This window comes from Centrocercus urophasianus, unplaced genomic scaffold (genome assembly GCF_019232065.1).
Source record: "Centrocercus urophasianus isolate 14NV4802_14NV808 unplaced genomic scaffold, USGS_Curo_1.0 seq_15, whole genome shotgun sequence".
In the NCBI taxonomy this organism is placed as follows: Eukaryota; Metazoa; Chordata; class Aves; order Galliformes; family Phasianidae; genus Centrocercus; species Centrocercus urophasianus.
The window spans coordinates 10,308,475-10,334,543 of NW_024884697.1; the positions used below are offsets into that span (position 1 = coordinate 10,308,475).

Sequence of the window (26,069 nt, forward strand, 5' to 3'; positions counted from 1 at the left end):
AGATTACCAGAGGTGTGGATTCGCTATGCTTGGAATGGTTCAAGGCCAGCTTGGATGGGACTTTGGGCAACCGGAGCGAGTGAGAGATGCCTCTGCCTATGGCAGGGAGTTTGGACTAGACTATTCTTAAAGATCCCTTCCAGTCAAAGCCATTCTGTGATTCTATGAACATTACTGGATTTAAGTACTACAAAAATAGGTCATATTTAAGTAATACAAAAAAAAAGTTGTTGTAGTGACATTCTGTAGCAAACTCAAGTCATGGTACTACATGGTACTATTAAGATCTCAGTAACTTTATTTTACTGATAATTTTTTGTATTGAGGTACGAATCAACATTTTTCCAAAACAGATGCTGAATTGATTGTACTTTCACTGCACTTCTTTGAAGCTTGACTAATGTGATGGATTATGCCCAAAAAATTACTTTTTTATGTATCAAGGTAAGAAATTGTGTCTGTCATGCTGTTGTGCTACAATAGCTACAATAAGTTTGTCGGAATAAAAGATGCTTCACTGACAAATTAATACTCTTTCAGCCTTCCTTCAAAACCAGGCAAACACTTTGGTTTAGTTGTGTCTTCTTTTTTCTTTCTCAAACTCATTTCAGCAAAGAAAAAAAGAAAAAGTATTTTGGTTAAAAGGCTTTAAATTCACAAGTCAATGTAAAATTAAAAACCTGAGTAATATATAGCCGTAGAAATATGTATGCTATACTTTCTATGGGATTAACAGTTTTGCCTTTTTGTAAAGCTCTAAATATTATGTCCACTGCTAGTCTCAATATTGCATATTAATATGCCAATATTATTTCCATAAGTGTTGCCTTAATAATTTCCCATTACTCCCTCCCATCACAGTTTCTAGTGTTTTTCTCTGACTTTGACTTGAAATGAATGTCATGAAACTTGATTCAAGAAACCAAATTTTTGGGTGAAGGTTTTGTGTCTGATAACATATGTATACAATTCAGTTTCAGAGATTAGCAATGACTTTTGGAACTCTGCTTTCAAAACTAAGTTTATCCATTGCAGACTGAGTTTGCAGTTCATAAGCATCAGGAGTATAAAATTTGCAGAATGGTGCTCTGCTATTTATGCAGCAAGCTATTAGAAAACCAGGAAATAATACATTATGATAGTGATTTTTCTCAGTACATTATTGTTTCAGACTGAGATGCTATAAAGACTTGAAAAAAGTGAGCTCGCATGACTCAGATACTAACCTAAATCACACTTTCTAACTATTATTAGAATTCATATGATGGCAGCCTCTGTTAGCTTGCTTTTCACATAAATTGTGTGTTACTGGGATTTTTTACCCACAGTAATCTTTCTCTTTTTACAAAATGTCAGCTCACAATTCACAGCCTATTAATATGGCAATATTATTTCCAGAAGTAAGGAAAATAAGTCTCTATCTCAAGCAATTAAAATTGTGCAGCCATGATTTAAGTAGAATACCTTTCAAATAATTCAAGTCTGATAGAACTATGCAACTATTCCTATCCAGTCTTTCATATTTTATTCAAGGAACTGTCAAGCCTCAAATTTCCACCACAGTTGTCTTCTACAAAGAAGATAAAACTAAAAGAGTATTAGAGAAGAAGAATATTAGTGTCCCTAGTGGATGAACAACCATCTTATGGCTGTATTATAGAAAACAGGAATATTAAACAGAACAATGTCTTTTTCATTAAAGGTCAGGAGCTGCCTACTATTAAGACAAGCTGGTTTTACCAGTTACAAAGCAGAAATGAGAAAATATTTCTAAGATGATTCTAGAACACATTCTTGTTCTAATTTTGCTTAAATAATGAAACTAGTAATATATTCTTCATGGAGTAAGACTGATGATTTGTCTGTGTAGTTCTCAGAACAATTTTTTAGGAGCAAGTAGCTCTAGGAGGAGCCCAGAGAGGACTGTAGAGAACCTGGATGCGGAGAACAGAGATGACTTTGGGAACAGTTATCATGTAGGTAGTTGGTTCCTGAGAAGAAATGTCTGAATATGCTCTTTCTGTGAGCATTTTTAGCATTGAAGTTGCTTCTCCACCAGATGACCTCAGGAGTGCATTGGGGTTTCTGTGTTAGGTGACTCACCCGTACAGCACGGAGAATTAAGCTGACACAATGAGACATAATTTGTACCCAGCCAGAATGAATGTGCCTACTTATCACCATTATTATATATCAGAGATTAATGCTTTCCCATTTCAGCTTTTCCACGGAAGTCAATTTGTGACTGCATTTTTCTAATGAGCATGTCAGTAAGCAGCACACAGAGAGAAGCGTGGTGTTTGTTTTCCAGATATATACACATAGAAGTGAATAGCCTGATGCTGTCTGATTAAAAGATAAAATTCTTATGTTCCCTCTGTTAACTTTTCTATTGGACATCTGTGGCTAATGTGGATTTTCCTAGAATTCAAAACAGCTTCCTGGCAATGTATTCAGCCCAAGTATAACTAAAAGTGTTTTTCTGAAGCTAAAAGCAAGCTTCTTAGTTCTATTCAAATGTTTTTAGTATGCTACAGCCAGTCTCTGGTTAACCTTATTTAATGAGTTTTCAGCTTTATGGCCATTAATTTTCCAAGGGGTTTTGCCTTTAGAAGAATATCTGTAGGTGTTTTATTTCCATGTTGCAACTTTTCTTGTTGAAGTCAGTTGGGAACTTTCTATCATTTTCTTTGGGAGCTGTATTTGGGAGTTAGGTTGCATAGCAAAGAGTGGCATTAACAGCATTCAAGTCCTGCTGTGGTGTGCTTTGTCCATATACAAAGATTCCTATCACTGGGAGCATCTCAGTGTCTGTAGTAAGTGAGGACTCTTTGAAGAATTCTGTCAATATGTTCAAATTTCAAGATGAGAATTGTGTTCTGGGCTCTGACTGTCATTTTTGAGATTCTCACTTTTAAGTGAATCTATAATCCCTTACAATGTAGTCAGTGGTTTTCAAAAACATCTGCAGAGGTAATTATTTCCCTTGTAGTAAGTCTTGTAGGAACAATTACAGTCTTTTAAATATCCAAGTAGCAATCATTAATGTTTATGTGTAAGTTATCAGTCAAAACAACAATATACTAGAGACACCTACAAACAGCTCTGTTCTATAATGAGGAAGTGCTGCTGTAGTGAATTTCAAAAATCTGAGTAAATGGCAGTTCATTTCCAGACAGCCTTGGTAGCAGCCTTCTTACTTTTTGTTTGTTTGTTTGTTTTTTAACTTATTTACACATCTGCTGACTAAAACATACAAGAAAGAACACTAGTTTTCTGAAAATGCCTCCAAACTGTCCTCTCATGACATGTAGCTTGATTTTTTTTTAACCAGCCAATTATGTAATGGTTTCCCAGTGACTGCAGTCAATAACTGCATTAAGCAGTCAGTTAACTACAGGGACCAAAGCAAAGTACATCTGAACAGTAAAGGTACAAAACAGTTTTACTGCTTAAATGGCAGTTCTCTGAGGTTTACTTGGGAGTGCCGATATTAAAGTAAGTGTTACATGCTGTCAGCAGAATGTGGAATATGCTGCAGCTGGTTTCACAATGGAAGGCATGACTGGAGATCTAATATTTTAATAAGACCTGTAGCTCAGTAATCAGAAACAAGATACAAAACACAGATACATTTAGTTCAGCTGACACAATCTCCTAGTGTGATGCACCACAAGCATAGTGCAAACTGGGGTTTTATATTTCAAACATATGCTTGAAGTTAGCCACAAAACTAAGAAGATAATTGAATGCAAAATATGTTTTCACATTATTCTGAGGAAGTTTCTAACCCTGATCTCCCCTTGTTACTTCTGCAGGGTGTCCATTGGTCTAGTCACAAACTGCCTAGTTGCACCTGTCTTAGGGCAGATGTGAGATGGTGGGAAACCAAACATGGGTTGTCCTCAGGTAGTGAGCTGCTTGCATCCTTAGCAAGGCAGAGAGTGCACTTTGGTCAGAGAGTATGCAGATGTCAGCCTCTCTCCTAGTCCAGGAAGAGCAGGAGGAACATAATTTCCATGGACTTTATGTTTATATAGAGATATACATCCAAGTCTGAGCATTTGGGGACTTGTTGTGGAGGTAATTATTAAATACTAGGCTAGATTTTGTTTTATTATTAATACAGTCTACATTCCGTACTGTCCCTCTGTAATTTATCCCATAGACCCTATGCTCCTGTGTTCTAAATCCTTAAATTTTTAATGCTAAGAGAAGGAAATAAAAGGTGGCATCTAAGGGTAGAAATATCAGTGTGTGTATACCCTATATAACATATCAGCAAAAATACACGAACATAATCAATGCACAGAAAGAGAAGGAAAGATTACAAATAGTAGGCTGCAGTGTAATTGCTGGGTTGCATCCTGAGCCAATGGTTGAGCACCAGGTGAGAAGGCATGGCCAACCCAGGGAACTCAGATGCAAGCAATACACCTGAGTGATTGAAAGGGGTGGATCACAGAATCACAGAGGCTCCACTCCTCCTCACTCTTTAGCATCTGAGGGAATAGTATTTCTCTGGATAGAGATTACAATCCTATTGAGCTGATACTGGTTGTTGAAAGGGATTGGTTGATTTTCCTTCATTACCTGTTATAGCTCTGTAGTGTCTGTCTCCTGTGCAAAGGCACTGTTATCACCTTCTTTTGCCACATGTGGACTGTTAGAAGCCCATTTCCAATTAGAAAACTGAATATTGTTGTCTTTCACTATATATGGCATGTAGAAGAGGCCCAAGGTCTACTGTTTACCAAAACCCTTACTCTCTTCATTTACATAAGTTTGAATTTATCAGTAAAAGAAAGAATTTTTTTTCCTGAGGTGTCTAATTTTCCTTCATAATTTCCACATATTTCTCTGTTACACTTTATCTTCCTGTATGGTCTACAGAAAGATGTGTAGCTCACCCATTATTTTTTGACACTTTCAGGATAAGACTTTTGGTGTCAGATTTGGCTGAAGGTAGTGGTGGAAGACAAAAGTTCAAAGAAGACTCCCGGAGTTTAATATAGAGATGGAAAAGATTTAAAAATAGTAATGTGTAATCTTCAGATGGTAACTGGAGTGCAGTACATGCTTTTTGTGACTTACAAGTGTTACTGTACTTTTTTCAGAATATTGTTACGGTGATTATATATTTAACATGGAAACCTAAAGTAACTTCCAGGGTTGGATACGCCCGGTGTACAGGGATAAGTGAAAGCTCCTCTCAGCTCTAGATAAGTTTGCTGAGAATATTTTCCTTTAAGCGATAGGCTTAATTGTGGGTTGCATTTTAATAACTAGTCCTTATAAAATCCAATCCATGTTTTGTTATTACTGAGGAATTTTCATCTCTCTTAAAAAAAATATTTTATTATTTCATTACTGTTAGTAGTTAAAATTAAAGCCAATAACTTCATACTAGTTCTGAAATGTTAAATACATGACATCTTTATTAATCAGTTCAAGAAGGCTTCTGTTTAAGTGTTCATATGAATGAGGTTAAACATCAACTCTTCTTTAATTAATGCTATATTTTACTGATTATTTTTTTTAAGCTTATTGCAATACAGTATCATTCAGCTATTGAAAACAATACCTGGTGGACATATCTTATGTTTCATTCAATAACTTAGTTATGAGTTAAGAGTAGCCATGTGCGGAGGAGAACATTAGTCTTCTCCGGAGAGGACCGTCTGGGGAAAAATTTGGATAGGAGATATGGTGATAATTTTTTTGTTCAAAATCTTTTCAGTTACCATAGGGAACTTGCAATGAGGAACCTGCCTAGACAGTCATGTTTTAGAGCTCTGGGTGACACAGAATTTCTCATAGATATGTACTGCCAGTCCCCTCACTGCTGCTCAAGCTTTGTTCTTCCAAATAAACCAATAAACGCTTTGCTGATTTTTGATCATTTACCAGTCTGAGCTGTGTGGGTCTGAAGAACAGAACAACAGATGCTCCCAGATTAGGTCTTACATACAAAAATCTCTATTATCTTTTCATTCTGACATGTGTTCAGGTATAGAATTTCTGAGTAGATGAGTGAGAGAACCATTACATGACAATTTCAGGTATTCTGATTTCTTACTGAACTGTTTAAAAAAAAAAAATCAGAAATGAGCATTTAAGCTGCATACACAGCTTTTTATTTCTGATGGTCTTGATATTCTTTCACAAAAAAAAAAAAAAATAAAAAAATTGCAGCTACTTTTATGAACAAAAGACTTCCTCTCAACAGTAGAGGAAAAACCTAATAAACCAGATATTCCCATGTCCATTTTAAATAATGTGTTTGGGCTAATGAATAAAGAAACCATTAGGGCTAATGATAATTAGTGAATAATTTGGACTAATGGTTGAGAGGTCAGTTGGATCATCTGTGAATAATGAAGGGGAAATTATTCTGGCATGCACTAAATGTCTTCAGACTTTTACTGAAAAGGAACAGAAAAAATGACTTGTCAGATGTACATGCAGGCATATCATGTTAGAAATGTAAAGCTCCTTGAGAGCACCTGAATAAATATCTGGGGTGAGACTCTCGAGTCAAACAGTCATGCTGAATCTGATAAAAGGCTTTTCAGCCAAAGCATTTGACCTGGCTGAAGGTATGTGTCACTTGTCTGCAGCCAGAAATGGGAGCTTGTTGAAAACACAGTATTTTGTGGAAGTAAAGCAAGAGAAGGGAGATAGAATGCCCATAGTCTTTTAGTGTAAGCTGTTTCAACAAGGTATGTCTGCTAACTTCCTTCATTTTCAGACACAAGACTTTTATGGTTGCAAATCTAGACATTAGAGTTTGTTTACTCATAGATTTTTCAATCTAGGAATATTTATAGAACCCTGAGAATTACTGAGCCCAACTCCCGGCTTTACATGGGACCACCTAGACTTCAAACCCCTTGTCTGAGAGCGGTATCCAAACGCTCCTTGAACTCCAGCAGCTCCGCGCCGTGCCCACAGCCCTGGGCAGCCCGTTCCGCGCCCACCGCCCCCTGGTGCAGCGCCTTTCCCGAGCCCCTTTTCCCGCCCCTCCCCTGACGCAGCTCCATGCCGTTCCCTCGGGCCCTGTCGCTGTCACACAGAGCAGAGCTCAGCGCTGCCCCTCCGCTCCCTGTGAGGAGCTGCAGCCGCCATCAGGCCTCCCCTCAGCTCCTCTGCTCTGGGCTGAGCAGCAAGGAAAGGAAAGGAAACTTGATAGACATATATTAAAATACTATATAAAGGTGCACATTTCTCATTAAGTTTGTGAGTAAAACATGCAGACACAGCATATTTTTTAGTTCAATTTTAAGGTCTTTTCTGTCAGATACAGTTGTCGTTATAAGTTTACCACCATGACTGGTAGCTAAAACAGACGGCACTTAAGAAGGAGGCCGTCACTGGGAATGTTTATTTCCTAGCTAACCAAGTAATGGGATTCGTTAGAGTGAAATAAAACTGAAGCCTCTGGTGAAGAAAGTGAAGAAAAAACATACAAAAACCCTAAATGGCTGAAAGCTTGTGAATGTTCCATCATGGAGTTGTCAGCCTCCTCCAGTGACAGTGCCCAAAGAATATTTTTAATTCTGGTCTCTGGGTTGGATTTTGAAAACCTGTGCTGTGCAACACCCTTGACATGTGATGGGATTCTTCCTTTCTCTGACGTACAGCGAGCAGGATGTGGCCTTTGTGAGCTCCTGTTTCTGAGCTCCTTGTGAGCTCTGTGGAGCTGCCTTGGGGCTGGTGGTGCAGTGCTACAGGCACTGGCAGCCTCTGAGCCTTTTGAGGTGCTCTGCTGTGGTCTTCAGGGAATATGAGGAAGCTGCAGGCTTAGGTGCATGTCAGGAGCATTGAACATTGTAATGATTTTAGACTACGAAAAAGGAAAGTAATGGAAGGCCAAACTTTCCAGAAATCAAATCAGTCCTGGGTACCAGACACTTGTCTAACTGAATTACATTGTGCCACTAAGTATAGGTGTGCTGCTACTTTCTGTAAAAAAATGCTGCTGATTGCTTCCTTTTCTATGAACTTATTGACAATGCTGTTAAATCTCTTTTTTTTTTTTTTCTGTGAAAGCAAACAAACTGATAACATTTTCAGTCTTCTGTTTCAACATTTTCAAGGACATGGTCCCATTATTCCTCCCCTTCTCATGTTATTCTTGATTCCTAAGCTGTCTAATTTGAGATCTATTTCACTGCTGTTAAATCATGGCTATTTTGTATTTTTGTGAATCACTACAGCTGCTTAGGGCCCCAAACTACAGTTGTTAGGTTTCCTTCAACTTGTACTTTAAAAGGATTGGCTGCTCAGATGCTCCTGTCGAGCATTAAAAATATCTGGAAAGCACATCTGGAGTCAAATCAAGTATGCTTCTGACAAGCATCTGGTAAAGCACAAAGGTTTTTAGGAGGGGAAAATCAAAAAAGTGACAACTGAGAAATGAATTAAAAATATTACATCTGCTGTTCAGGACTCTGGAGTGGTTTTATTTTTTAACGCTTTCCAAGATACAAAATTCATTGTTTTTCCAGATACAACAAGAATGTAGCTTATGCCCAAAGAACTGAGAAAACAGAATGAATTTCCTTTTAAAGAAGGAAATTTGTTGACAGTACAGATACTGTCTATATTTCATCTGACTGCTCTTTAAAATAGACTTTGCTCATATTACAGTATATTCTCAGATATAAAGGAAAAAATGTATGTTTCACTTATTTTAGAAAGCTGATAAGTTCATGTTTTTTCTCCTACACAATCTGCAAATCTTCAGAGGGCTGGAGCACTTGAGGGGCTGAAAGCTGGGGCTCTTTGGCTCAGAGAAGAGAAGGCTCCAAGAAGACTTTAGAGCAGCCTTCCAGTACCTGAAGGGGGCCTACAGGAAAACTGGGGAGGAACTTTTTGTAAGGGCATGTAGCAACAGGGTGAGGGAACCGTCAGGATGAGGGTTTGAAACTGAAAGAGGGTGGATTTCGATTACATATTAGGAAAAAAATTATTTACTGTGAGGATGGTGAGACACTGGAACAGGTTGCCCAGTGAGGTTGTGGATGCCTCCACCCTGGAAGCATTGAATGCCAGGCTGTCTGGAGCTGTGAGCAACCTGGTGTAGTGGGAGATGTCCCTGCCTGTAGCAGAGGGGATGGGAGCTACATGATCTTAAAGGTTCCTTCCAACCCAAACTGTTCTATAATTCAATAGATCTTACTTCTGTTAAAAACTTTCCATTTCTAAATTTGTTTGTAGCAAATAGAAGTCTGTACACACCTCCTCTTGTAAATACTCGTATAAATATACCTTATTATACTCCAGTGTGGAATGACATGGTCAAGTAATAACCATGTTTGAAACAAAACAAAAAACACACTTTGAGGGTCAGATATCTGTGTATGCTTCTAAACTTACTTATGTCATAAGTTGAATGGTTCAGGTTTATGTCAGTGGGCAGGCTGCAGCTGTTCTTGAGCTGGCATTTTTTCAGGCTGCCAGAAAGCATGTGCATCACTGGGTATATTCTGTATATTAGAGCAAGACAAGCAAGAGCTGCAGGACCTTTACTCTCTGCAGCTGATCAGAAAGGACAGCAAAATCCAGTCAGGAGCAGAACATGCTTGTGCAGCCTCCTCTAGCATTCACCTCCACTGAAATCTTGTGAAAAAAAAACAACAAAAAACATAGCAGAAGTAAGGATGCTCTGGTCTGCAAACAGAGACCATTACTAGAGAAAAGGTTAGTGGTACCAAAGTACCACTGAGTGGCTTAATCTGGATCCTGGAAAAACAGATCTGTATGAAGGTTCTCAGCACCTGGGAACTGAGCACACAGGTATTACTTCATGTTTGTTATGGGTGTGGACTTCTTTCTTGCTCTCTTCTTCTTTTTTCTTTTTTCTTTTTTTTTCATTTTTAATTAAAGTCTGCTGTTTTTGCCTTGAGCTAAAGATGACAGAAATTATTTATAAGCTTTTTCATAAACCTGGCGCAAAACGTTTTGAAGTTATTGACAAAGGAGCAGCAATAATGAGATTACGGATTTGTAATTGAGAGATAAATAGTAATAGCTATAAGGAGAAATATATTTTAATTTATTAGCCTTTGTACTCTGCAGCGACTTTCAAATAATTGGGTGGGAATTTTTTCTGTGCCTTTTTATGGGAAAATCTTTACAGAGACCAAGTCGATAAGACTTTTGGCAGGTGTTTCAATAGCAAATGCCATTTCCAAAAGGTATTTTAAGGTTAAATTTATGAAGCAACAAGTTAGATATCAATCTGATTGCAATTTCTCATCTTGGCAATATGTGTCAGAACACAGGGTTTTAAAGATTTTCTATATTTTCTTATGTCTGTATTGCAGAGGGGGAAGAAGTGCAATTATTTGTAGACTTTTCCCCTGTAATTATAAACATGATCCATACTCCATGTTAAAGGAAATGGAGAGGAATTCTATCAGGAAATGTTTATTAATCATGTTGGATTAGACATTTTTATGTCTTTTATAGTGAAACAAGTTACACTAGTCATTAGCTAAACAGTACTTCAAGTTGTTTCTTTCTAGACTTATGCTAAGAGTGGTAAATACAGGGTTCTTTATCTCAATTTTGTTTTCCACATATATTTGCAGTATGGTGCTAAAATATTGTATTAGTAACAACTCTTTTCAGTGATGAAATTAAAATATGTACTATTGTTTGCTATAGTCTCTTTTTCAGATGTAAGCACTACTGGAAATAAATAACACAAAGGATGTTATCATGTTTGTATGGTCATTAATTACAGCTAACAATTAGTTCAGCTGCATTTTATTCTGGCTACACTTGACAAAAAATACTGAACGTTGCTGAGACATTTTGACATTTTATGTATAATAAATGGGTAGGAAATTGTTCCATGGTCCCAAGAAACATAATACCTGATAATGTGGTATGTAGATATATATGCACGTACTTACATAATAATAATAATGTTACCAGTTTGTGCAGGAAAAAAAAATGACATCTGACTGTATTTTCTGAACAGATTTAGCCAATTGTCATTAACTGTTTTTAACCTTTACACCGTCACCAATACTAAATAATATTATATCAACTGCATGCCTGAACTGGAAAGCTTTGTGCTTCTGTCATCTGTCTTGACAGAAACATGAAGGAAAATGAGCTACCGAGACTTTAAAGTGATTCATTGCTTCCATTAAGGCAGTACGTTTTTAAATCATGCTTTCATTTTTCTCTTCCTTGACAGGAGGCATTGTCGATAAGGACCTTCGTCACTACCTCAATTTACGGTTCCAGAAAGGTTCGGTAGACCATGAGCTCCAGCAGATCATAAGAGACAATCTCTACCTCCGCACGGTGCCATGTGAGTAGGGTGGAGATGCAGAGATCTGTTTTCTTTGTGGCAACAGACCATCTGAGTTAATGCTGCTGAGGCCATTTGCAAAGTGTTAAGAGGTGAACTGTAGTTAAAGCAATCTTGTAAATAGATTAGTGGGTTGGTTTATGCCTTCCACGTTACTGGAGAAAAAATGAACTGTCTAATTCTGAATTAATATCTGAAACTGCTTGATGTTTTCATAGTTGTAGCTCTCATAAACTGGCTGTAGAATAATAATCTTTTTCTTCAGTAGTTGTGGAAGGCACAAATTAAAGAAAAAAAAAAAAAGCAGTTTTTTGGGCTGGTTAAATTGATGTCCAACAGAGAGAGTTTGATCTGCTTCGTATTTCACAGTATTGTACTTTACAGAACAATACTTGGGAGTTTAAAATGCATCAGGGCGACAGAGGAAACCTGTAAACTGGGAAATGTTTGGTGCAACGGGCATGGCAATGAACGTTCATGACGTGTATCCATGTTAGTTCTCTTACTGTTCTGTGAGTCAACTATATCTATATCGAAGGTATTTTGAAACCTCTAAAATCATTTTTATAGCTGCTGAAATTGCCTGTTTCTGCAGGAGACATGAAATTAGGCAGAGTAACATAAGGCATGTCAGACTGTCATGGCCATGCCTTTCAGAATAGATCTACTTGGCTGACAGGCAACATATCAATTGCAATGGAGCGAAGTTCCACTGTTCTTCTATCAAAATAATTGCTTGGTAGACAGAAAAAAAAGTTCTGGTTTTTGGCAAAAAAAAAAAAAAAAAAAAAAGAGCATCTTTGAATTTGCATGCTTGACACTGGAATGATAGGAAGATGTCCTGAATAAGTGCCTGTGCTATTTATATGGCAGTGGGTGGGTGGTCTTTGAAAGCCATTCTGTTGTGAATGCTACTATACAACTTCTTCTTTCATTACATTGAAGAACTGAGCTTTAAAGTGCCAAAAAGAGGCTCAATCATTTTGCTTTTGTTTTGGAAGCTGAAATGGATACATATAATGTCTCAATTTCAGGAGTTCTATACTTCCTTGATTAAAAAGGAGAGCAGACAGAAATTAAAGACTATTTTACCTGCAGGGTACTGCAGGATAAAACAAAACACATTGCATCTTTGTAATGTCTGTGATGAATTAGCTTTGTCTGAAAGTACTGAGAACCAGAGCTGAAGTGAAAAGGCAAGTACAAAGAGGTTTTGAGGTTAAAACCCACTTAGGATATCTGGTTGATTATTACTGATTGATTATTGAGTAAGCTTAATATAGTCCTACCACATACTTCTTGATGCTGGAGATTCAGATTTAAGACAAGGAAAATCTAACAATATGGCAAGTATTGCACACAGGTAAAAGTTACTGCATATGGGCAGTAAGAACATGATGACTCAACTGATTGCTTATTTATTTATTTTTAATCAAGGCAATAAGAAAACACTCTCATTGAATCAAGAGAAATACGTAGCAACAGGAGCAAATTTATCATTCAAAAAGGAGCAATGACAAAGACCAAAATTTGAAACCTGTTGCACAAAATCACATTTTCTTTCTGCTGCAGTTAATGCAACTTCTCTGTCATTGTAAAAGGACAGATACTTGATTATTGTAATATCATCTGAACGGTTTTAACCAAGTAAGAATTTAAAAAATAATAGTGACAGGGATGAAAGCAACTAAATCTTGAGGTAAGTAGTATGTTCTTGGGTGAGTGGAAGATGGTTTTCAATGGTGGTGTGTGGAATAAATAGTACCTAAGCCTAAGTAGCCTGTTTAATTGGAAATTCTCTTAAAAGTTCTATGAAAATGTCTGTAATCTAAAAAAAAGAAAGACATTTAAAAATTTAGGCAGGGTGATACATGGTTTGCTAAGGAGGATTTTGTAATCAAGTAGATGAAAAGGACATCCTCACACAGACTGCAACCCAGAATTCCCCTCGATCACAACTGAGTAGAGTCTTTTTAAATCCAGTTTTACTCTGTCTCCGTTGTTTGTGTTTAGAATGAAAACTATTTTCTTTTTTCTTCTAACATAAATTGTTATTTTTTGAATTGCGAGCTTACTTTTCATGGGTGATGATGTACAAAATTTTCTCCTTAGAGCAGTCCATTTTTGAAACTCTGTAGGCTGATATTAATGGTTCCAAACAGTGTAACAGGTAGGGAGATGATTTCTCTAGCATGCAGCAGTAGTGTTTAACTGGCTACAACATTGTCCACAAGTTCACTGAATAATAAGAACAAACTAACATGCACATTGCAAGTCTTGCATCAGATGCTGACACAGCAGCAGCAGCATTTAGTTGGTCAAATTCTTGTGCAGAAAAATATAATATAGAGAAAGCAACTGCTGATCACACAGCCTTTATTTCCAATGGCAAAACTGCAATATGAAGAGGAAAAACATGACAAATAGGCAGCAACCTTTTCCCTTTAAAAACACACCTGCAATCTTTTCTGAGTTACAAAGGAATAATTGCCAGGGAAACCAGAAGGACATTTATAAGACAGTCTTTGACCTTAAGTTTTTACTGTTTGTTGCTTTTGTTCAGATTGACAGCACTGTCCCTAGCAAGGCAGTGGGCATGACTGCTGCTTTCTCAGCCATTGGCTTTCCAGGCCAAACTCATACATCTTTCACTTATGTGAAATGAGTGGGATGCTTTCTCTGAAGTGAGGAATCAGAAAAACAAATATATACCTGCTTTAACTCAGGATAAGCCAAATGTATTGGAAATGGGTAAGATGGTATTTATCAGATACAAATTTGAACTGTACATTATATTTTCTTCCATGTTGACCAAAGGAGGGATAAATAGATACACAGTGGATCAATTCTGCCCTCTGAAACTGGCCGCTATGAATGGGACACATTGCTTGGTTCCTCGGGCTTCTCTGTTTCTATTCTTGCAGTGCTGCTTTCTACCAAATTGGAAATGACTTTGTGATCCTAAGAATCAAATGTTGCCTTCTATAAGCCATTACCATCCTTAGTGCTAGATGAAAGTGACTCAGTGCATCATCAGCAGGAATTACATACTTGTATTCTAGGGGAGAATGTAGTGCAATTGTACTTGCAGCACTGGAGATACAGCTGTTAATTAGCTCTGTCCCCAGAGCTGTGTGACAGCAATAATGAAACTGATACATAAACAAGAAAAGGAAGAAAAAGTTCTGTTAATTTGAAGGTTAGTTAGAAAAGCAATAGAGCTTTCAATAGAGAAGGTCAGGAAACTGGAAGTAAAGATTTAGTATTGTAAACAACACAAAAGAAAATTACCCTTTGAAAGAAAGAAAGACAGTGGTCTTCTTTAAAGACACAGCTCTTGTTTCAATGCAAGCATGACGACTGGACTTCAGATGCTGAGAAACCTGAAGTAATTCAGGTGAGAAATATGCTGAGGATCTTAGAGGAAATCAAAGAATGATAAAAGACAGTTCTGGAGGAAAGAAAAGCTTACAGGTCTCTATACTCAAAAGATTTCACTACACTGTGTCTCAAGCATTTTCTTCTCCCTCTTCTGTTGTATGGGTTTGAAGCACAACTTTCATGACCTAAATTTATTCAGCAGTTATTTAGGGGCACTGACTACTGAAGTGTGTTGGAATATCAAAAAACAGCCATGGTAAGACATGTTAAACATAGATAAGTGATCCTTGATTTTCTGTCTAAGTCTGGCCAAGACAAAGGTCATGAAATGTATCTAAGACTGTGAATGCTATGGACAGACACATTTAGTTGTGCTGCACTTTGTGCTTTATGTGCTGTAAGTAAACTGCAGTTGCCACATGTGTGTGCACCTTTCTAATCTTACTGTAAGGAGAGATGGCTCTAACTTCATGTCATCACAAGGATGAAGCTTTGAGGTTAATATGTGGCAGGAAAACAGTTTTGGTAGTGACCATCATGCTTCATTTGGTGTTTCTTCTCTTAAGTTGCAAATTTCCCTTCCATAAGAATTTGCAAAATAGTGGAGCTATGATTGAAAATAGTCTGTATGCTTCTCTCCCAGGCAGGGAATATGAAATGATAGTGGAAGTGATTAAAGTGATTGAATAACACTGTAAGAAGTCAAACAGTGACAAGCTGATTCATAGAAGTAAAAAAATCATCTATTAATTTGAAGAGATTACCACTGATATCCTCTGGGATGTAACCTCAGATTGACAGTTGTAATTGGGCTTGCTGAAATGAATGGCTTTATCCCACTGCACTTATATACACAAGTGGAGATGGCAGCCCAGACACCTGGCCATGTGTGAGAAGTGTTCATGTGAAATAGTAAGAAAAGTGATAGAGAAGTTTCCTTCCTAGTGTTTGCACTTAGAAAAACAGCTATGATGGAAAATGGTAGGAGTGGTAAGCAGCCCTGGCTTATTGCACTAGATAATGCTGTATCACTGTTCATGCAGAAGTCTTGTAGAAAGAGTGGTTTATTTAAGACATTTGTCAGATACATAGGAAGAAAGGTTCAGTCTCTGACAGCCAAATTCTGTATGTGTGCAAACAAGGGCAAGAAATACAGTCATTATGTGCTAGAGTTCTCCACATGTGAAATAGTGGTGATAATTCTTTCCTTTGCTTAGCATGCCTTATGATTGTTCAGTGTGAGGACAGTATAGGTAGCAGACTGGAACCTGTGACCACAATATCTTTCCTTTCTGCATTTATTTCTTACTTTTATTCATCCTCCGTGTATAATTAGACTATTGGGTCATTGGTATATTGCAGTGTGAATGACTTTAAATAAGAGCCACACATTCAGACATTATTTTGTTCAGTTCCAGTATAATCCAGTCTGTGTACAAATAGACTTAACCTACATTCTGCAGTGTCGTCTGTGTGCTGTAAAAATGTTACGCATTGCAAACTGCTTCTGTTTGTTGTCTAGTCTCCTCTCCAGAAGACAAAGTATGTGCAAAGTATTATTATCTAATAAGATGTGTTTTCTGCTTGGAGCAGAAGGTGCTGCAGGGTAGTGAGGACACAGCTTTGGGGCAATTCGCTCCATACTTTCAACCCTGGAGAGAGCTCCATCTCCACAGCTATCATAAATTTTCCCTTTAGCACAGAGGATCAATATTTTAGGAGGCTGAAGTCATTCACAGTTTTCCATGAGTACCAATCAGAAAAATGAAGGAATCTTTGGTTTTCCAAGTATGGCAGTGTGATGAGACTTTCATCCCCTCCTCCTGGCACTAGATGTGAGAGATGTAATCATGGAACATAAATTTTTATTGGTTCCAATATTTTTGCTACTATATACTAATTATTATTAAAAGGGACTAATCTTTTAGTCATGGTAAATACTGAAGGAAATTCCAATTACAAACTAGTGTTTTCACCTGAAGTTTCTGATTTGAGAGCTGGGGAAAGAGTGGGAGAGTCAAATGGGCGTTAAGTATATATTTGGTGAGGATACACACAATTCAGGAGCACTTTGTGCATTCTTGCTGCTCTGAATAAGGATGTGAGGATATATTTGTATAATTCATAATTGAACAAATATGAATCCTTTCAAATTTCTTTCATAAATACTTTGTTCCTCTTCTAAAAAGTCTAATACAAGAGCAAAGGGGAGTGTGTGAAACAGACTTGCCAAAGGTTTCATATATTTTCCTTAGAAGTTAGTTCAGTCTCAAAATTATCTTTCAGGAGTGGAAATTCAGTGCGCAGCTTTGTTCTTAAAATAAACAAATTAAGAAGTCCAGATATTGCTGGTTGAAGTTCTGCTAGTTTGACGTCATGGGGATCTATTCTTAGGATAAAATAACCTGTGCTTAGCACACCGTACTGCCAAGAAATGCTCACATCTCTGCAAATAACAGTACCTAACTTTAATGACTACTTTATTCTTTCAGACAAGTGTTAGTTATTGCTAAGCCTCGACTTTGATGGCTCAGAATAGAGCAATGCAGAGCTCTAGGGAAACTTTGTTGTTGTGTATCTACCAGAGCAAGCCTCCAAGATGTATTTAAAGCAGAATCATTGGCAAGCCTGTTCAGCCTTTGTTGTATGTCAAGCAAAATTAAACCAAATCAGGTAATTATGTGAGGTGAGGGCCCTGCTATGCTATATGCAGTGCAGCCACATGTACCTTATGATTATGATGAGGTCACTGCTTCAAATAACTGACAGCCTGAGTAGAGGAGGCAAAGAACAATGAGTGAATAAACCTAAAGCATAGTCAGTGCTGGATATTAGATGGCTCAACGTTTAAACCCTGTGGACCTTCCTTTCTTTTCCACTACATGTAACATATTTTCCACTTAGCACCTGGAAGCATGCACAGTAACACTCACATGTTTCTCTGATGGCACTGGGACTGTCTGGTTCAAAGTGATTGGCTTATGCATAGTTGTATTGACTTTTCCATGTGAATTTATGGGTGTTTTTGTCTGTTTCAGAGCAGATGTTATTCAATAGCTGCAGTCAGCAGGTACGCAGTATTGCTCAGGCTCACAGTGTGTTCGGGCTGCAGGCGCTGCCTTGCCATCAGCGTGAAGCATTGTTAGAATAGAAAACCAAGCAAAAAAACAATGTTATTTTATTTTATTTATCACAGTGAATTATGATTTCATGTTAATTAAGATCTAGGGTAAACAGATGCCAAAACTATATCTACAAATTGCATGGTTGATGGAAAACATTGCACTGTTTGTCATGAGAAATAAAACACATTTCTGTCAGCTTTGCTCAGAAATTTCTCAATTCTACATAATGAAGACATCAACTCTCAGCTGTTCAGTGACACATCCATCTGTTTTAAATACTCACCTTAAAATAACAGGAAACCAAATAAAATAAATGCGGGTCAAGATGAGGAAGATATGGAATGCGTCAGATGTGATGTAACTGTAGCATGAAGTAAGAACAGATGTAATAAAATAAAGAGCAGAAGTTGTATACCAACATGATCTGTGTGCAGTAAGCCAAGGTCAGTGTAGTAGTGCCTCCAGTAGCTCCATGTCTGAGATACAAAAGCACCCTTTTTGTCCCATGATGGTTTCTAACAATTTCATCTTTCTCCTGTATCTCCAGCATTTGATCACATCCTGTACATGTTTCTTTTTCCAGACTATTACTGCTATTAACACATCATCCTCTTGACTAGCTATCAGTCTAATGCGGAATATTCAAATCATTCTGTCAAATATATTTCAGTGTTACTGAATAGGGAACTGTGGAGATAGCAGAAGCACATTTTGGTAAAAAGAAATGAAATGCAGAGATTCCAGATTGTATTTCAGAAGGATTGCTGAAAGCAGTGATCTGGATTTAAATGCAAAATGGTCTTCTAATTTCATCTTTAAAATTCTTGAAATTTTAAAATTTTAGAAATTTATTTCTAATAAAATTTTGTATAAAATAATGTATAAATCATTATAAATTTTATAAAAATAAACACTTCTAGAAAGCAGTATTTTTTTCAAATTATAGGTTAGAGATGCTGAGTATTTTCATAACCACAAATTATGTGTTGTTATTTTATTAATGTATTTCCTTTGTATTTCATGGAATATAATCAGTAATGCATATAACATGCTCATAACATATTTTCAAATTGTTCTCAAAAATAGTTGATCATTTTATATTTAGGAAAGACTGAAATTCACTCTGTGTGGCCAATGGTCTTTACTTTCATTCTAGTGGCTTTTGCTAATGACAAAACACGCACCACTCATTTCATGTCATCTGTATTCTATGATTCCCGTGTTTGGTTTTGACTGACATGCAAACTTTCTTCTTCAACTCAAATTAGTGCTGGCATGTGTTCTTCAGCTCGTATTAGTAATGGCTTCACTGGATGCTTGACCTGACTTTTGGCATTTGTTAATCACATAGAAACAGAAGAATATAATTTTATTCAAAGTTTTAGATATGCATCCTTGTAATTTTGCAAAAATAGAATTCGTTTTTTCTCTGCAGAAGAAATTGTGGAGTACTTCCTGGAAAATTTGATCACAGGTGTGTCAGTATTCATACAGTAGAACTCTGTCCTGCTGCGTTTTACGTGCTTTGCAGATTGCTGCCCATCATTACCGACCTTTAGTTCTTTGAAAAATTTAAACTATGATTTAAACTTTGGCAAAGTTTCCTTGAGAAGGTGTTTTTACAGAAGATTTCCTAGTAGCTGTAGCAGCATCGGTAAAATGCTTTAGCCCTGCCACTACACGCATGTACAGTGCTGTCATTTAGTTTTTCACATTCTCAGTTAACATTTGCAACTTATACAACCTATCTCAACCTGATACTGAGCCCCTCACTCTGCCATCATCATGCAGCTTCTCTTGATTGTGCTGTGCTTTGCTCACTTGCAGCTGATGAGAGCCATCTGGCTGCATACATTTTTCCTGACCAAATAGAAACAATTTATTTCAAAAGATGGCAAAATCATTCCATTTGTACAAGTAGAGGGAATTCAAATCCTTAAGGGCAGACTGAGGTTCTTCCAGTTATTTTAACAGCTTTTGGCAACGAATTAATCTTGTACTAATTTACTTGGTTAACCAGGTCTTTGGGGTATACATCTTTTATCATTCCTCATTGAACTCATGTACTTACAGATCATACTTTGTATGCTAATTCCGTCTTGCATTGTCATCTAATAAAAAATGCCCACAGAATAACTTAGAATAATATGGCTTACAATTTTTGAGGATAAAAATAAATGGTTATCCAAAAAATATTTTTGAACTAGATTAACCAAGAAAATTTTCAATTGAAGAAGATTATATGAATACATTGCTGACATTCAGGAGGTGTAGGAATAAATTAAAAGCAGGTTAAGAGCATTCGAATTCTTCAGTGGTGATTAGTTGGCACATCAAATTCCCTTTAGCAGCCAACACTAGCTGAATATCACTGAGAAATTGCTAATATAGTTGCAGCTAAAGCAACTTCATGGTATTTACAGCTTATGGGTTTGTATGTGGCTGAATAGAATAAAATATGATGTTGTCACTTATATGTCTAACACTACCATAGGTACCTAAGCCATCATTCTGGTTACTTGATATTTCATAGCAATGTAAAGGAACTAAAGCTTAGATTCACAGGGGGACCTAGGCAGACTTAGGTAGACTTTTGGTGCTTGTCTAGATCTGTGATTGTCAAATTCACTCTCTTTTGCTGTCTCGCTCTAGGAAGAGATAAAATGCTTACATTTCTATTGGTGTAAGTTCTTGTGCAGCTGAAACATGGGTATGGACAGTCACATCTCATGTTGGGATTGATTCTGTGAAGAAAATGGTCGAGTACCCCAGATATTCATATAAAATGAACCAGGTACTGTACAGAGCACAGAGTCATTGGTTTTGTTTGAAAGCATACCTGGTGGGGAGGAGAGAACACCCCCTATTGTCTCTAAGCTTTAGCTGGCCTGCTGCTCACCAAGCTGGCAGTTTGGTGTCTGTATGTCTTACACAGGTTGGAGAAGATGGCTCACACCAAGGTTATTGTTTAAGCATTAGAACATTCTAGGTTTAGTCTATATTATAGGCAAGGCTCCTTCCAAATATATCTCCAATTATATTTCTTCTAGATAACCTTTCTCAATCATGGCATAATAAAATAGAGCAGTTTTATATTTTTCTTCCTCTGCTTTCTTTCCAAGTCTTGTGAGAAAATACGTACACTTGAGTGAGTCATTCGCTCTTCAAGCTTTCACTCAAGGGGTATTTGAAATAATATAGGGTTTCCCCTATATTATTCCCATATTCCCATTATTCCCATGTGGGGCAAGTTTTTTTCCTGTGCATCAAGCAGAATATGTTTAGCTATGATATGAAACAAAATAGTCTTATAGATTAAATCTGTTTTTCTCTATACTTGAGAAACAATTATCATTTCCTGCAGTGCTTGAAAACTTACCTTGAGATCATCAGTTCCTTTCATCTACAGTGCAAGTACATCTGCTCTTGTTTTGTGATTGGGGCACTAACTTGCCACTGTCTAAATACTCAATTAAAATTGTACTGACTCAGAAACGTGGCAATTAGTGCTAGAGACAATTTTGTAATCTGGGTGTTAAAGCTATTACAGACTAGTTGTGATTCTGGTTTTGTATGTTGTAATGCCATGTCCTGAAAAAGAGTGGTGAATTTCAGAGAAAATTTTTGCTTTCATCATCTTCACAAAAAGAGAGTTTTTAATTACTCCTATTCTTTCCTGTCATTATCCTCAATTTGCATCTCCGAACTCTGAAGTGTCTGATAGGAATCTGTAGAGATTATTACCTTTCAGAATCTTTAGAATCAGATACAAAATTATTTCTGGCATGTAACAGTGCTGTTTTTTCCAAACTGGAGAAAAGAAGAGAAAGAAAGGCCAGAATATCTAAGGGATTCAGCTCTGGCCATGCTTCCACTAACCTCTGTTTCTTTCTGAAAATATTTTCCACACAACAATATTTCTAAGAGCCTTTTCTTGCCTACTAAGAAGTGAAAATATCTAAGTCTATGCTTTAAATTATCTGTTTCTGTTAACTAGTTCTGAATTTTTTTGAAAGTTCTGAAAAAGCAGTAGATTCTGAAAGAAAAGGCTTCTGTAATATGCAGTTATACTGTCCCTGTCCTTCTTTTATTAAGTGTAGCAGACTGAACCAAAAATAATAAAAACAAGGAGGTGTTATTTCTCCATTAGCATCATAAATGAAAATTATGAATAAAGATTAAAGGTTTTGTTTTGTTTCATTTTTTTAAGTTACAGATTTATGTTCCTTCATTTAAAAAAGAAGGAACCTCAAAAGGAAAATGGTGTAAAGGACAATGGGAAAGATAAAGTAGAAAGGTTTGTTAGAGAAAAAACGTTCTTTGCTTTTTGCGCCTGATGTTTTTTGTCCATCAGATTTTGTCCATAGTGGAGGGGCACGAAAAGCAGGTATGTATGAAAATGAAGTGCAGGTTTGTACTCCTTCCTTTAGCTCAGTACAGGCCTTGGAAGCGACACTGTAATTTGTCAGTGATGGCTTCATGCAGGGAGCAGTATGCACACACACAAACTCTTCATAGCACTGTGGCAGTATTAGATCTTCAGGTCAAATTAAAAATAATAATGACTTAAAAATTTAAAGATTCTGCCTGAAACCAGAATAAAGAAGATCACTATTTTGTATAGAAGTAACAACCATTTTGAAACTGCCTTTCAAGGTCATGGTTAAAGATGTAAAAAAAGATGTTAAACATTCAAGTATGACATATCTCACTTTCATTTTTAAAAGGCAGATCTGCCCTTATGAGTCCCTTACATTTCATTACTCATCGCAACCTCCTAATGGTATTTTTCACTGACCTTGAATAGATGGAGAGGTTGGTGAAGGCATGCATTTAATCCCATCTGTGCAGAAAGGCAGAAGTCTTCCTGACTTGGGTGAGAGTGACCTGAGGTTCACAGCATTGCTGTTGTCATTAAGGACATGTTGTGACACGGACTGAAATGTAAATTTAGTAATTGATCTTTTATTCTGCTTTTAAAACATCTTTGCTCTCAAACAATCACTGAAGACTAGATGAAAGCTGACTTTGAAGAGAATAATTAAGGTTTTGGAGAGACAGTAAGCTCTGAGCAAGAAATGTATCTCTTATCCTGCCATTGAGCAAGCCAATGTGTGTTCCCAGAGTACAAGTCACAGGATTAGACCACAAGGCATATGTCTGTGAAGCAGTTTGAATGGTGGAGGGAACATGTAGGTTACATCTGATGATGAATTTGTACATGATTGTGTGCTTCATTGAAAATTTTCTTTACATTCCTGATTTTTTTAAATAATCAGACAAATAGATGATTGTTTTAGACTGAAGATTGCCTTGAATTCAGAGTCTGCTGTGAATGTAATTTTTCTAAAGGCAGTTAAAAGAGGCAGAATATTTTGTTTCACGTCATGCAGTTTTTTCTGAAGCAGTTACACTTTTGTTTCTTTCCTTCATCTGTGAGTGATTAAAAAGAAGAACACTATCACCTTGCTTACACACTGGAAAGTAGTGTTCTTCCAGGGAGATTTAAACTTACCAGAAAAGGTCTTAAGTAAAATTACATAGGAAGCGTACAGAGGGGCAGTCATAACTTGGAGCATAGGTTTTACCAATCAAGTAAAACTTGATCTTTCATGAACTTTCATTGAATTGAAGAGGGAGTTAATTTAGTTCTCTGTGTTCCTGGTTGAATTCTGTAAGAGTACGACAGGTCTTAACTTTCTCTATCTTGTAAAATAACATACCACTTGCCATGCACTACTGTAATGTTTATAGCTGCTTAATTTTCTCTCATTATATGAATCCATTTAATGAAGTGATCTGCACAGCGCCAATAGCCCTTCAAAGTTAAAGCTTAAGCAGATCAGTATCGTCAGATCTATTAAACTCAAAGCAAAAAACACTTCTCAAATCTGGCTATAAGAATTAGTAAGGTCTAAGAATTGTATAGAGATAAGTATATAATGAGTGGTTATGAAAACCTGATTCTCAGGCTGATTTTGTCAGATGTTATGTAGAGAAATTTTCCATGTTTTCTGAGGAGCACGTCACCACATTGTACGTAAGGGTACATCAAACGTGGGAGCTGAGGAAATGTACAGATAAATCTGCCATGCTGCAGTGCTGCACTGTTCCACTCACATTCTTTTGTTGCAGAATCATCATGGCACAAGGTTGAAACTTTCTTTTTTTCCTGTTCACTGCAGATGTTAAATATATGCTTATAGAAACTGCTTCTAATTCACTGCTGTAACAAGAAGTAATGATAAAAGGGGAATTTCCTTAGGAGAGAGAGGGGCATTTCAAACAGATTGCTCTCTATTTTGGTTTATCCTGTGTGTGTATGGCATTGTGTACAGTTGCCCTATTCCCTGTGAGTTGTGTACTGTCACTGTTGAGATAGTATTGTGCAGAACAACTGTGTCAGAGGAATGTGTGTCTCTGTACAGCACACTGTATGCTGTTGTGATCACTCTTGATACCTTAATTCTTTTGTACTTCCAAAGGAAGATCAGAGATGATGCTCACGTGGAGATCTTGAGAACACTTACAGAGCAATTTCAATGGCCAGCTGCTACAAGGTGATGGCTGTGTCTTTGGTGGGAAATCCACAAGAGAATGAACAGGCAATAGTGACTCTGCAGTCTGGTGGGAAGGGATCTCTTTCCCTTCAACTTTACTTATAAAAAAACTTACGTGTTCCATTAGGTTTGTCTCCTTTGCTCCATGAATCTCACAGATGTGTGCTTCCCAGCTTGTTTTTTGATGACATGTGCTGCCAAGTTTGAGATGGAAAAATCTGATTCTGATAGAGCCCAATTTTCAGTTCTGGAAGCTGAAGAATATCACATCAACTTGGCAAACATTATTCAACAGCTGTCATATTACCACAACCATAGTACTTACAAACTACATCCCTAAGCAAATATGCAAGTTTTTATTTTGTTTTGATCTGTGTAGGATTGTTTAGAAGATTTTGAGTCACAGTTTGGGCTTTGTTCTCATTATCCTTGCTTAAGTTTGTAATTCTGGCATCTATTGTGTTAAATCTAGTTATGTACTACTTATCCACGTGTCCATAACAAGCTTGAGAAGAAGTCAGCAGTTCTGTAGCATGGGATGGACTAGCAGTTAATTAGTTCTTCATCAGGGTAGGGAAGAGATGAGTACAGCTTATTTGGGTATATTCTAATGACTTTACTTCACTCATCAGAGATAAATACATAAACATTACTTGTGCATTCATTCATGACAAGCAGCAGGAGCACAAATATTATTCTGTTAATAATCTGGTTTTATTTCTCTTCCGCAAAAGCTGGGATTTGCTTCTCTGCATTTCATCCTATCAATGAATTTAGAAGCAGTGCAATATTGCTGCTTATTGGATATAATTGACAAGCAAAGAAGTCACTTTTTCAGATTTTTCTTTTCACTTTCATCTGGTTTTCTTTTTTTGTTGTATTACGCAAATGAAAAGCACAATGCAGTGCAATTCTATTTCTTTCTAAAAAAGACAGATTATCTTATTTAACCACAGGTATTTGAATCTGTGAAACTGTTACACTAGGTATGATGTGGTGTTGTCTATTCATAGTAGCTGCAGTTATTGTATTCATACATGTATAGAAAACACAATGGCCTACATAAATGTGCATTTGAAGAGAAACAGCTCTAATTATTGCTGAGTGTTCCTGACATACCAAAATAATTAAGTTTTGCAGCATTTTTCTGCAGAGAATTGTAAACTGCTTTGTTCTCCAGAATTACAAAAGAAATTAGGTTAAAATCTCATCAGAGTATTGTAAAAGTTTGCAAATGTGAAAAGCAGCAGCTTTATTGTTTTCATTAAGTAATATGTTGCTACTGTCAATTCAACAGCAAAACCAACCAACCAAACAACAACAACAAAAAAAACAACTACTCAAGTTCAGTTGAAGAAAACTGTGTTTTATTTTTATGTTTCTGAAATAATTTAGTCTTGCAAGCTAATTTTTCAACACAAAGCTTCAGTGAAGTACCGATTATCATAATTGCTGCCTGGAAAGGTACATCTTATCCAGAATCTTTTCTGTCACTTCCACTCCTTTTTTTCTCCCTATGACAATAAATGTTTCATTGTAGTTTAAATACTTTTACAGGCTCTAGCATGCTGAATGCAACTTTTAATAGGAGATCTACCTAGTTTTCCTTTTACAAAATTGGAAGAGAGAATTTCCACTACTGGGATTTGATCATCTTCTGGAAGAGCAGAA

The 26,069-nt window shown here is 36.8% G+C and overlaps 1 protein-coding gene across 2 annotated transcripts in view; it reads left to right on the forward strand.

Moving 5' to 3' along the window:
* Positions 1 to 26,069, forward strand: part of MAGI2 (membrane associated guanylate kinase, WW and PDZ domain containing 2) — a 699,411-nt gene that overhangs the window by 190,061 nt on the left and 483,281 nt on the right. For both annotated transcript variants that reach the window (XM_042815700.1, XM_042815702.1), the window contains exon 2: positions 11,216 to 11,332. In XM_042815700.1, coding sequence (XP_042671634.1) covers positions 11,216 to 11,332 — 117 coding nt within the window. The remainder of the gene's footprint in view (positions 1 to 11,215; positions 11,333 to 26,069) is intronic.